At 35.6% G+C, this 13581-nt stretch overlaps 2 protein-coding genes across 2 annotated transcripts; one reads left to right on the top strand and one right to left on the bottom strand.

The window, feature by feature from the left end:
* The first annotated feature begins 5655 nt into the window (after positions 1-5655).
* On the top strand, positions 5656-7950 carry LOC114748620 (subtilisin-like protease SBT1.7). The gene has a single exon (XM_028937059.1). It carries the CDS (start codon positions 5656-5658, stop codon positions 7948-7950), a length of 2295 nt encoding a protein of 764 aa, XP_028792892.1.
* A 1467-nt stretch (positions 7951-9417) lies between these two features.
* LOC114748630 (protein arginine N-methyltransferase 2-like) lies at positions 9418-11706 on the bottom strand. The gene is made up of 3 exons (XM_028937072.1): positions 11341-11706; positions 10247-10642; positions 9418-9929 (listed from the first exon to the last, which is right to left on the bottom strand). Exons 1-3 carry the CDS (start codon positions 11696-11698, stop codon positions 9616-9618), a joined length of 1068 nt encoding a protein of 355 aa, XP_028792905.1. The 5' UTR covers positions 11699-11706; the 3' UTR covers positions 9418-9615.
* Between the last annotated feature and the right edge of the window lie 1875 nt (positions 11707-13581).

Below are 13581 nucleotides of genomic sequence, written 5' to 3' on the forward strand. Positions count from 1 at the left end.
AATGAATGCCATGACCAAAAATTTTCATGAGCGACAATAACACTCCGACGGGAGATTTTTATTTTTTTGTACTAAATACAAGTTATTTGTAAGGTATTTAATGATTGTTTTTCAATTTTACTCTTAATTCTCTTTGAAAAGAGAGCAAAAAAGCAGAGGGAGGTGAGAATGATTTGTAAATAGAGAGAGAATTTTAATAAGAATATATTTGAAAATTCTTATTAATTTAATGCATTCCTTAATACTACTTCCAATCCTAATTATAAAACATCATTTGTTGAATACAAACGAGGTCTTATAATTAAAACCAGACGTAGTATGTGAAAATGAATTAAAGTGACTTGCAATAAGAATTAGAGTGGTATTACAATGACAAATTACATAGGTCTATTAGAGATTTTTATAATGGTGTTATATATATCTCAACAAAAATTACTTGATGCATGTTATTCATTTAAAAAAATTATTTAAAGCATAGCTACATTCTAGAAAAATGTCGTATCATTTGATAATCTTCAAACAGAATCCACAAAATTAAACCACAATCAAAACTGGGTAAACATTATTACTTAAGGAAAATTTAGGGAGAATTTTAATAAACTTCCTCACTAGCCAATTAATATTAGTTAACCCAAAAAATTTTAAAATTTCACCGCACCGTCTTGATTAAAATTTTTTGTATGAGAACACAAAAATATTCTTACTTTATTTAAGTTGTAAATTTCCGAATTTGACGATTTACAATTCAACAATTTAAATACTTAAAACTAATGGTACAAGGGACATTCGTTGTTGCGATGCGGCAAACGAATCACGGGCAGGCGTGCCAATAATCTCTCTACGCTGTTCCGGGGCTATTCTTTCCAATACATAATCCCTCAATGGACGGATCACTGGCAGGCACCGACCCATTAGTATGCTGATGTTCCTCCATAGATGCCTCCAGAGCTTGATCATAATCATCATTGTCACGGTAATAGATGTAAACCCCGATATACACAACTATGTTCAGAATCTTGTCATTCTTGTGCGTATTACGAAGCATGTTCCCTGCGACATTCAAAATGTTGGTTGCCATTAAGTTGCGATCAGGTTCTGGGATATCAAAAGCAGACAACATTTGGTCTGTTATTTGCTTGATTGAGTTCGCTGAGATCCTGCGCATAGGGATGGTAATAGTACTGCTCTTGGCACTATTAAGGTGCAGGCGAGGAACTTCATAGTACCGTTTATCTTTGATGAATTTCAGAGTGAAGTATGGATCACCATTGGGATGAGGTACATCGTCCGGACAAAGAGAATAATTCACCGGCAGAACATTAAACCCGTATCCGCGAAAAACTTCGACAATAATATCATCGGCCATAGCCTTTTGGGAAGCAGGAAGAATTCAAAATAAGAGGTTGTTTGAAAAAAAACTGACGGAGAACAGTAATAATTAAACATCAAACTCAAAAAATATTAGCTCCTTCCTTTCTTACTTATGGTTTAGTTCTCCACTTCCTATGTGAAAGGGGAATAACCAAATAAAATTCTCCAACTCTCCCATAAGAGCAAAAATCAAGCAAAATAATTTAAAAAAAGATACTGAATTTTTCATTGATTAAAAACCAAAAGTCTTACTGCTAGCTTATCTGATCAGTGCAATTCAATCGAAGAGGATAAAAGCAGTACTTGCCACAACTTTAACCCTCCCCGTTCGCTCTTGTTGCTTGGCGCCACGAGACGATCATGAATGTCTGAGGAGTGAGGAGCCGCATCCCTTCTTCTAATGTGGTTGCTTTTATATATATATATATATATATATGATGTTATCGAATTTAATTCTTGAAAGACTTGGAATCCTATCAATTTTCTATCATCTGTTTAAATTTTAAAAAAACTATTTATTATCCATCTATATCCTTTTTCTATGTTTACGTAATCAAGAATATATTTTTTTCTAAAAAAAAAATAAGAACCATTTTAAAGAAAAAATATTAAACAAGTAAATTTAAAAAGATCATATATTTATCATAAATTATTTATTTTGAAATTTTATGAAAATTCCATGTATACCATCTATAGTTTAAGTTCCCCACTATAGTTTTGGGATTTAAAATTTTTTTTAAAATTCCTCTCCTATCATTAATTTTCTATCCATCTATATCTTTTTTATATTTATGTAATCAAGATTCTGTTTTAAGAAAATAATTACTATTTTGAAGGGGAAAAAATATTGAACAGAGAAATTTGATAAGGCCACTATTGGATTAGGGAAAATAAACATGATTTTTTTTTAAACTTTTGATTTCTTCAGCATGGAAATATAAAAAAGGCGGACAAGGTTTTGTAATTTAACTAATGGAGGAAATACAAAATCTGTCTTTAAAATGGACGGAGTAATTAGGACCGATTACTCACGCCAAAAACTCTAGAACTGATAACCGATAATTAACAATCCATCTAATAATAAGTCGTATCGTTAACTAGATATAATTAGCTGCGCAATGAACCATTGAACTGAACGAAGGTAAGATTTCATTGAAAATAAGCAAAGAGCCATTGTATTTAATAAAAATATTGTAATCGTAACATTTCATGATTGAATTTATGTAAAAATATAAGTAAATCGGACTGAAATCGAGAAAAAAGTATTGGGATTCTTTTTATTTTTAATTATTTATTATTAATTATCGAATGATTGATTAAATTCAGAGGAAAAAGTCAAATTGAAGATCCTAGAATATACAAAATTAAAATTTGGGATCTTAAATTTATATAATTTCCGTTAGAAGTTAGACTCGAATAGGAATTATGAAATATTAAAAAAAAGACCTAAATACCCCCATTTATAAAAAGAAGTAATTTTTAACGTTAAAAAAACTTAAAAGCATTCTGAACTCCTAATTTGTGATTTCACAATCATGACTTGTATTTTTAGGACTTGTGTCAAAATAATGTTATTTTTGGCATTAAAAACGTTTTTGGGATTATGAATTTAAGACTTGTTCTTTCACAGTTAGGATTTTTTATTTTCAAATTAATTCTGAAAATAATATCATTCTTAACATTAAATTATAAATACTTTTTAATTAACCAAAAATTATTTTTAAATTTAAAAAAGTATTTTTAATTAACAAAGAGTATAACTAAAAAAATTATAAATTATAAATGCTTTTTAATCAATATATATCTAATTATAAATTAAAATAATTTTTATGAATTATAAATAATATAGCTCATTATAGATTAAAAATACTTTTAATTTATTTTTAGCACAAGAGAAAATTGGAGATAAATTTCTCATTATAAATTTTTAATTACCAAAATTCACCAAATTATTTTGATAAATTTATATTTTTTAGTTAACTAAAAATATTTTTTGAGTATTTTAATCCAGAACTTGTTATTTTCACTTTACATATTATGGATTTAACCGGTTTGTAATTGGAAATAATAAGTGCTCATTATGTGAATTTATTAAGTTTGTAATTTTTATCCCTTAATTTTAATTCCTTAGCATGCGGATTTATAAAGCTGGTGGAAAGCAGAGTGATTCTTATCCCTTAAATAATATGATTATTTGCTTCAACATTAATCGCTTTGTTTAAATTTTTTCAAAATTTAGAAAAGGAAGTGAATAAATTGCAAACACCCGGCTTATAATGTGATGAGCTAGCATCGAAATAGTGAAGTACTTCGATCGTAAGAATGACATTAAAAATTACACAAAGGGCACACCTCCTAACATTCGTGTGCAAGTGCATCTTTGTGCTGATCAGTTGAAACATAATGATTCGTATCCCGGCCAAAAAAAAAAGGATTGAATATAATAATGATCATGATCCAGGCAATGAATCTCTATGGGATGTCAATTCTATTCAGAGGCAAAACCTGCCAGAACCTGATATATCATTCAACTCAGGAAGGGATTCTATAAGATGCTTCTATACAATTATTTTGTTCCACTGGCCACGAATCATTCAAGACCCTTTTCTTTCCATTTCCTGACTGCTGATTCTCACATTTTCTCTTTGCTATTGGTGGAAACTGATACGACAACGTACTGCATCGTAGAAAGAAATTAAAGACATCAGTAGTAATGGATGGATCCTGCCAATCAATCATAGGTTTTGGCATGGCACCAATTAACCTGATGTCTACCAAAATCGGCATCCTAGCTGATATACTTCCTTTATTGAATAATTTAAGGTCTCAACAGTGTCATTTATAGCAGTAACGTCAAATTTACAATAAACTCAAGAACAGCCCTACTTTTTTTTGTCGTATAGCTTTCATCAATTAGCGTCCTCTTACTTTACAAACGCTGCTTTCCACATACGGGTGGTAAGTCTATGAAGTATAGTCTTGCAATAATTTGGTTTGATGGATGGCATCATTTTACTAATTAATCCTGCTGGGGTTCTGGGGAAGTTAACATATCAAATTATTTCACTACTTTCCAGCAAACAAAAACACTGAGAATCAGAAAAGGTAGGGTGCTTAACCTATGCGGCTAGCATTAAGGAATGGTACGTCCACCACTCCAGCTAGTTGCATCATTAAAACAGAAAGAACATAGTTTACAAGTTATAAAAATTTCCACTTAATTAAATGTTCCTAATGATCTAATCATTCTCTCAATCAGCAAACCTTTATCCTACTTGAAAGTTGAAACTTATCTCCATCTGCTTCTGCTAAAACTATAATCCGCAAGGTCCAAGCAAACTCCATTTTCCTCCTACCTTTCCGGTTATAGATAGATACGCGTAAATATCATGCACTTTCTGTAGTGTACAATATTCAGATGTCTTATTGCATCAGAAAGCTTACTGAGTGGATCTTCCACTATAATCAAATCCTGGCTATTTCTGAATTTCCAAGTGAAAATTCTATTTTTTTTCCTCAGTCCTAAATGCATAAGAACTTCAGAGAAAACAGCTTCCCTTTTGGTTTTTCCCCCCCTTGAATGCACGGCACCTCTCAACCTTTTTCATGCAAAGTTGAAAGGAAAATATGGCATAAGTACGCGTTGTGAACTAACACATGGCATGAAAAAGCTTATTGAGTGCATGCGGAATTTCATTTTCCACTTGTCCCTTCAGGCTTCGCGTCATGAATCCACTATCTTTCTGATCTACGTACGGATTGTATATATTGCAGAACAGATCATATGTGGCGTCCTCCTCATAGTGACGAATGCAGAATCCATATATGGCTGGTACATGATGTATAGATTGTAACCCGCTTAAGAATAGTTTGAAACCTGACGGACCAGGGATCTTTCCGATAGAGGTAAAAAAGAGGATGCAGATTACCATTTCTTGATGCCCCAAGTCGCACAATTATTTAACTCTTTCCTTTTTCTTCATCACATTGAAAGTTTTTGTCTCGTATTACTCGCCATCTTTTTTCTTTTGGGGCTGTAATATCATTTCAGTTCCTGAGGCAACTTGCACAAGAAACCCTCCAAGCTCAAACGGGGATTTGAAACTAACTTACCAGCAGAATAATCCTTTCCTAAATTAGCAGATTACGCAGTCCCAATTCTACCATAAATACCAGTTAACTGGCCCAGCACTTTACAAGCAAACAACAAAGAAACCAAATATTCAGTTAACTGAAATTCGAACTCTCCAGTGAGCTGAGGACGCTGAGGAAACAATGAAGAAGATGTTGATCGTCAAGTTTCTTCAGATTGTTCTGCTGCTAATTTTCTCTAGTAAATCCACCGTAGCAGACAAGAAAACGCAGCCATCTAAGACCACGTACATTATTCAAATGGACCCATCCACTATGCCATCTAGTTTCAACGATCAGCTCCAGTGGTATGCTTCATCACTAAGATCAATATCGGACTCTGCAGAGATGCTCTATGCCTACAAACATGCAATCCAAGGCTTCTCCACGAGGCTAACCAATGAAGAAGCAGAGTTGCTTGCAAAGCAACCAGGAGTGTTATCTGCCATCCCTGAGACTGTATATAAGCTTCACACTACTCGAACACCACAGTTTCTTGGATTAGAAAAAGGCAGCACTAATTACTTGCCTGCCACTGAGAAAGAAAGCGACGTGATTATCGGAGTAATCGACACTGGCGTATGGCCTGAGCTACAAAGTTTCAACGATGCCGGACTTGGACCAGTACCCAGTAGATGGAAGGGCGAATGTGAGACAGAGAAAGACTTCAACGCATCAAGCTGTAACCGGAAACTAGTGGGTGCAAGATATTTCTTAAAAGGGCGTGAAGCAGCTGCAGGAACCATCAACGGAACTGAAGAATCAAGATCACCTAGGGATACCCTAGGCCATGGAACTCACACGTCCTCTACAGCAGGTGGGTCCATAGTTGCAAACGCTAGCCTCTTTGGTTATGCTTTTGGGAAAGCAAGAGGGATGGCCACAAAAGCTAGACTAGCAATATACAAGGCGTGTTGGGAATATGGTTGCTTCACGACTGACGTTCTTGCTGCGATTGAGAAGGCCATCGAGGACGGCGTCAATATCATATCCATATCCCTCGGGGCCGATCATCCAACTGATTATTATGAAGACGTTATCGCAATCGGATCATTCAAAGCCGCAGCTCATGGAATATTTGTATCTGCTGCAGCAGGAAATGGTGGTCCCTACCCGAAAAGCTTATCTAATATGGCGCCATGGATAACCAACGTCGGCGCCGGAGCCATAGATCGTGACTTCCCGGTCTATGTCAGACTCGGAAACGGAAAGAATTACACCGGAGCTTCTCTTTACAGTGGCGAACCCTTACCTGGTTATCCGTTGCCCCTTGTTTATGCGGGTAATGTAAGCAGCCCTCCTTCCGCTCTGTGCGACGAGCACACTTTAATTCCCTCGAAAGTTAAGGGAAAGATCGTGATATGTGAGCAAGGATTCATTAATAGTGTGGATACAGGCTTCCAGGTGAACAAAACTGGTGGGCTTGGGATGATTTTAATCAACACTAAGGAAGACGGCGAAGAGATATTTGCAAAAGCATATCTCGCTCCCGCGGCTTCTTTGGGTTACAAAGCCGGCGACGAATTAAAGAAATATGCTTTGTCTGACCGAAATCCGAGGGCTACACTTACTTTCGGAGGCACCAAGGTACACGTTCAACCGTCACCGGTGGTTGCAGCTTTCAGTTCCAGAGGTCCAAATCCCTTGACCCCAGGAATACTGAAGCCAGATTTGATTGCACCAGGAAAGAATATCCTAGCTGGGTGGACCCACGCAGCTGGACCGTCTGAGCTGGACTATGATACGAGGCGTGTGAGCTTCAATATCATTTCTGGGACATCCATGTCTTGTCCTCATGTAAGTGGGCTAGGCGCAATGCTGAAGGGAGCTCACCCAGATTGGAGTCCTGCGACGATACGATCTGCTCTCATGACTACGGCCTACACGACCGACAAAAATGGGGCGGCCTTACTCGATTTTGCCACTGGGAAACCTGCGACGCCATTTGATTTCGGAGCTGGACACGTGGATCCCGCAGCTGCGCTTGATCCGGGTCTGGTGTATGATGCTACCACCAATGACTACCTCAACTTCTTATGTGCCTTGGACTATACTTCAAGTCAAATCAAGCAAGCCACCGGACAAGACTTTACCTGCGACTCAAGAAAGAAGTATAGGGTGGAAGATTTGAACTACCCATCTTTTGCCGTCAATATGAAAACAGCTTCAGGCTCTGGTAAACCCATGAGTGTCCAACACACGAGAATCCTGACTAATGTGGGAGAACCAGGAACTTACAAGGTTTCTGTGTCGTCCCCGTCTTCGTCGGTGAAGATTGAGGTTGAACCGACGACGCTTTGTTTCAGCAAAATGTACGAGAAGAAGAGCTTTACGGTGACATTCAATACTTGGGCTTCGATGCCTAGTGGCACAACCACCTTTGGTCATCTGGAATGGTCAGATGGGAAACATAAAGTCGTTTCTCCGATTGCTCTTGGCTGGACATGATCATCATTTCTGGAGTTCCTGCGTCTTCAACTGTGAAAATATCTTATAAAAAAAGCTATTTTTAGTATCAATCTTGTAATCCTCTGTTGTTGTTCAAACCTCCTCGTCGAGCGCTTTGGCTGAGAGGTATTCTCTTTCACCTTTTTCAGGAGGCAATTGGACTTGGGAAATTACAAAAAGAATAATACCCAGAAAATTGCAAGGTCATGTGTAGTATATATGAATGATGACTTCTAAATTGCTTTTAACATCATCCCAGCCCTGTGGTATTCACTTGCTATATTTCACTTGGTAGGAAAAAATATTTTAAAGACTGACTGATTGGAAGAATCTAAACGGCATATTATCCGGTCTAAAGACCTCAACGATTGTTAAGTAATGGTAGCAAAGATAAGTTAGAAGACTATAGTCCTTTTATTCTTTTTATCAAAATAACTACACGCGTTCCGGTAAGTTGTGACAGATCAGATTTTTGGGCAGTTTGTAGGTCATGAGACTAAAACATCGATTCTGATTATGAAACATGCTTTAATGACGAGGGAATAATGTTGATTGTTGGCAACGCTTTTAAAGCGCTCAGCCATAATATGTTTCTATGAAATCGTCAAAATCTATCTTGATTGAATATAAAAAACATATTTTCCTGTCAGAATGCATGATCCCAGCCACTTCGAGAACAATACAATATTTTGTTCCTGTTCTCTATTCTCGTCTTTCCTTTTCATCCTTTTCCGACTGGAAACACTTAGGATGACTGAATGCATGTTCCTTCATACATGTCTTCAAATGAATAAGCAGATACAGTAAAATTTTATATGATCTCAATTATTTTAAGACGGGAGGAGAAAAGCTGACAGGATTGGTTGCTCCGCGCTCAAATCAGTGTTATTGCAACCTCAGGAGATGATAAAAAGTGAAGGAAGAGGTACACAATTGCTTGTCTCTGAATCATCCATCTTCACCCAGCAAGTATTATTGCATTAAACAGAAATTGTCACTTTCAATGCGAAAAAATTCATGGTTCCTCTGTCAGGATAACCTTTTAAAAGGGTTAAGGAACTTTTTTGTCATATGCTACGTATTTAAAAAATACCACCTTTGAAGTTACTAAAAAATATTACAATACACTAGCTAAATACACTAGTTAAGTTGCAAGTTTCTGAAAAATTTATATATTACTCCTGTTCTAGTTATAAGATCTCATTTGTAATCTACAAACAATGATTAAGACTGAAAGTGATGTATTGGAAGTTCACTGGTAAAATGTGTAAGATTTGTAAATAATAAATTTAAATTATTAAAGTTTTAATATTTTATAAATAATAAAATTAAAATAAATACAGTACTTTTTAATTACTTATCAACAATGTTTCGATAATCATCCAATAATTCATTAAAATAGTTGATTAAAAATTTAAAATGATATTTTAATCTTTTATAAAGGTATGAAATAACATTAGTCCACACTTTATCTCTTAATAATGTATAATATCCCGTATTAAAATGCCCAATGAAATAAAATCCTTCAGTGCTACAGTGTAGTTGTTTGTTCTCCGTCGGCGGCAGTATTAATTCTAAACTAAGTGCCCCAGTAGAGACGCGAGAATTTCAAACCTATTCTAATTAAAATTTCATTCAAAACAGCAAACACAGATAGAATTAACATCATTCAGAGTCCACCGAAGACTGACAGACAGGAAGGTAGTACGTATCGAGTTGCCAATATTTTTGTTTCACACCTTCCCAAACTTCTGCTCCCAAGCAATCCTTAACAGGCAATGGAATTAATTGTGTGGAATACCCCAAATTCTCGAGTTCAAGAGAAACCAGATGGCAGTAAACAACATGGAAAAAGGCGTTACTTCCGCAGAGGCCATTGAAGAATGAGTAGATTCCACCAGGCTTCAACAGCACAGGAAGATGCTGATGGAACTCTCTTAGGTCTTCATAATATTCTCCATAGGTGTCAAAGAAAATGCCTGAAGAAAATACAGATAAACCAACATATCAAATATTTCGAATAACAGGTAAATTAGTACAAGATTCATCAGTAAATAGATACAAATATACAATTATGATGTTCAATAAAGAGCTCATGTCTTTCCCAATTCGTAATAGCCAAACTGATGCTCCTCGTTAATATTTGATGACCAATTATGATGTTCAGAAATAACAGCCCTCACAAAACATCAGTTGTACTGATCTTTGAGTATCAAACATAAAGACAATCTCATCACCTAAAATTGTGCAATTATGCTACTAAGACATGATATTGCAAATAAAAAATTGCAGTTACCATCGTATGCTTCAAGCTGAGTCAGAACATCTTGCCAGCGACCAAAAATTATCTTCACGTTTTCCTTTTGCCCCCAACCTGTTTGAAGCATGCGTTCATAAACCTCTGGATGGGCCTCGACAATGGTGTGTGTCACAGGTGCATATTGCTGGATGGCTGTATCCACAAGACCCATTCCGAATCCAATATTTAGTATGTGACCACCTCCTGAACAAATCGCTTTAGCATGAGCCTCCATCAATGGCTTCTCCCAAGCCATCATGACAGCCTTGCTATTAGAGTCCATCAGCTTATCTTCGCTAAAACTTACCCTGTCTTCCAAATAATCTTGATCAATATTGGCGTTTTTACTTTCTCTCCTTGCAATTGTACCCAGGATCAACTCGGCTTGAATGCCTGATTAAGTAGAACTTAGTAACTACATGAAAATGACAACAAATACTCAGAGTATGATTGAAATTGGAAGGAGCCAAAGGATCAGTATTGAAACTTGACAATCTATTTAGACATCATGCATGATTAGACACGAATTCTTCATTTTCACACATTCCCACTTCACTCATATTTCCAGTCCTACGGTCAAAGGCCTACAAAAACACCCTTAGATAAACCAACAGACATCGACTTCATAAGTGTGTTGCGGACAATTTAAACAACTAAACGTCAACTAGGTAAAGATATATGGGACTAAAGGGCATAAGCATTCCAAGGAACTCATTCGTGTGATGACCGCAGGAATTGGTATTACACCTGACAATAAACACGAAAACAGTTTACCTTTTATTTAAATCTCGACATTTAATTTTGAATGGGGTGGATACACTTTCTTTGAGTCCTGAGTTTTTAGCAGACTGTCGAGATTTTTACATCATTTAATTCCAGCAAATATCACGATTTCTTACAGTGCGAAGCTGCTCATATAAATTTAAGTTTAATAAAAGCCCCGTTGCCCGTCGCTATTCTTTAGTGGACCTTTAAGTTTAATAAAATAAATTATAGTTAAGAATTCGTTGATACTTAGTATCGATAGGGAGATAAGAAAAAGAGATCAGGCAGACAAGGGCAAATGGAAACCAAGCAGAGAAGGACCGTACCAGCATTGAGGAGGACCTCGAAGGCATCCTGGTGGCCTTCCTGCATAGCGAAATCGCCAGCAGAGAGGCTTGAAGGAGAAAGAGCGTTCCAGGGGGCGCCAGCAGAGAGGAGGATCTTCAGCACCTCGGCGTGGCCAAGTTTAGCCGCGTGCATCAGAGGAGAAAGACCATCGGCATCGAAATAGGTAACATCGGCTGCGGATTTTATAAGAGCTCTCACCTTGTCGGAGTCGCCGTTCTTCGCGGCCTCGCATAGCTGCTCTCCTTCATTCATGTCTTTGTTCTCTAATTCAGTAGCCTGCGGCCGAAAACCTTGCCTCAAGACGCAGGTACCGGCAATTCGAGCTAAGTTTCTCATAATTACGCTCGTTCCCCAGGCTTTGTGAAATCTGAAATAGGCCACAGATTCTCTTGGACTTCTTATAATATAAACTTTGATCTTTCAATTTTCGAATTATAATTTTTACTTTTTAAAAAAAATTTTATTTATAACATCAATTTCTATAATTCAGTAAAAATTTAAATCATTTTGTAAGAGAGGAAAAATGAGCCTCTCTCCTCATTTGGTTAAAAATTTTGAAGGGAAAGAAAGTCAAAATGTCCCCTCTTCTCCTCTCTCCCGATTTTAGCTCCCCTCCAAATTGGGAGCTTTTGGAGAAGAGTTAAAATTTTGGATCATCATATTCTTATGGTTATTTTAATATTTCATTACTACCCATAAAATATATTATTATAATATTTATTTTAAATAAAAATATATTATCCTAAGTAAAAAATAAAAATAAATTATTATAATTAAAAAATATATATATAACAAAATTATTTAAATAAAAAATTATAATATTATAAAATTAATTTTTTTGTATAAATATATTATTTATTAATATATTTTAAAGCTGAAAAAAAGATACCTAAAGAGAATAAAATTTCATTTTTCTTAGAGCATATAAAATTTATTAATTTAATTATTTCAAATATTTATTATATTAATTAGAATAAAAAATTACTGTAATTTATATAATTTTTTAATGCACATATTAATATGATAAGACTGAATTTCATTAAATTATATAATTTAAATTAAGATGTAAATTAATTTATATAATATATTAATAAAAAAATATAAATTAATGTGTAAGGGTAAAATGGTAAATTGTTTATTACTATCCTCCTCTCCCTTCTTGAACCAAATAATGGATCATTAAATATCCTTCCCTCCCTTTCTTTCTCATCAAAACCAAATAAGGTGAGGATAAACCCCCCTCCCTTTCTCTACCCCATTCTCCCCTCCTTCCTCTACTACCCTCCCCTCAAACCAAACAGGCTATTAAAAAACCAAAATCTATAATTTAAAATTTGAGAAACTGAAATCAAAATAAAGATAAATTTAAAAGATCAAATATTATGTTAACCTTTAATCTCATTTTAATTTCAGTATGGAATCCTCTCTTTTCCCTCGTGTGTTCTAACTTTTTTAGTTTTGAGACGATCCTAATGTAGTAATGTCCACCATACAAATAGTGAGTTGTGAGAGAAAGTTTGACATTAGTTTTTGTCAAAATTTTGCTGAAGTTGTAAGAGCATTATGATATGGCGAGAAAGCTAGGCAAGAATATGAAATCATAATTGATAACACACGAATTAATAAAGCTAGTCACATATAATAAAGCCCTAAAATAATATACTTAACTCTAAATTACATATTTGGTAAAAAAAAAACTCTAAATTACATATATTTAATTTAATTGTTAAATGGACAAAGCCTTTTTAATAACACGTGTTTTGGAGTGGAAAATATGGAGGGGGGAAGCCATCAGCGTTGATTTTTTAACCGATCGTTATTCTTTGATTCTCAGGTCAACACAAAACCGACTAGGCGCACTTTTTTGGTCTCTCTATTGAATTCTTGAATTATGGCCTCGTGGCTCGTGGGAGTCAACTCGGAAGGATGAGGGCAAAGACAGGAATAGGATAGGATTGACCATTGCCTTGGCGGCATTTGAGAAACGACGCCGCAGCAACCTGACATGAAATGATCATTGCGCATGCGGATGTACTTGCATTCCATGGTTCAGCCCGGAGAAAAGTTCGTTGACTGCAATCACCAAAAATAATCGGGAGAGACAAATTTTATATATTTTTGATTTGGTTGGCCGCTGTAACGTTCGTGTTACCTTGCTCCTATCACATCTTACAACAACCGTAATCCTCCTCCTGCAACTAATTCGAACTCTTCCCACG

The sequence above is a fragment of the Neltuma alba genome, unplaced genomic scaffold (genome assembly GCF_004799145.2).
Source record: "Neltuma alba isolate B1F8T4 unplaced genomic scaffold, ASM479914v2 tig00000927_pilon, whole genome shotgun sequence".
Lineage (NCBI taxonomy): Eukaryota > Viridiplantae > Streptophyta > Magnoliopsida > Fabales > Fabaceae > Neltuma > Neltuma alba.

What these genes read in the sequence shown, in the direction of transcription:
- LOC114748620 (XM_028937059.1), top strand. Translation starts at nt 5,656, where the DNA reads ATGTTGATCGTCAAGTTTCTTCAGATTGTTCTGCTGCTAATTTTCTCT.
- LOC114748630 (XM_028937072.1), bottom strand. Translation starts at nt 11,698, where the DNA reads ATGAGAAACTTAGCTCGAATTGCCGGTACCTGCGTCTTGAGGCAAGGT. An exon ending in CGAGGTCCTCCTCAATGCTG is followed by an intron (nt 10,643 to 11,340) that starts GTACGGTCCTTC and finishes CTACTTAATCAG; the next exon opens with GCATTCAAGCCGAGTTGATC. An exon ending in TCAGCTTGAAGCATACGATG is followed by an intron (nt 9,930 to 10,246) that starts GTAACTGCAATT and finishes TATTTTCTTCAG; the next exon opens with GCATTTTCTTTGACACCTAT.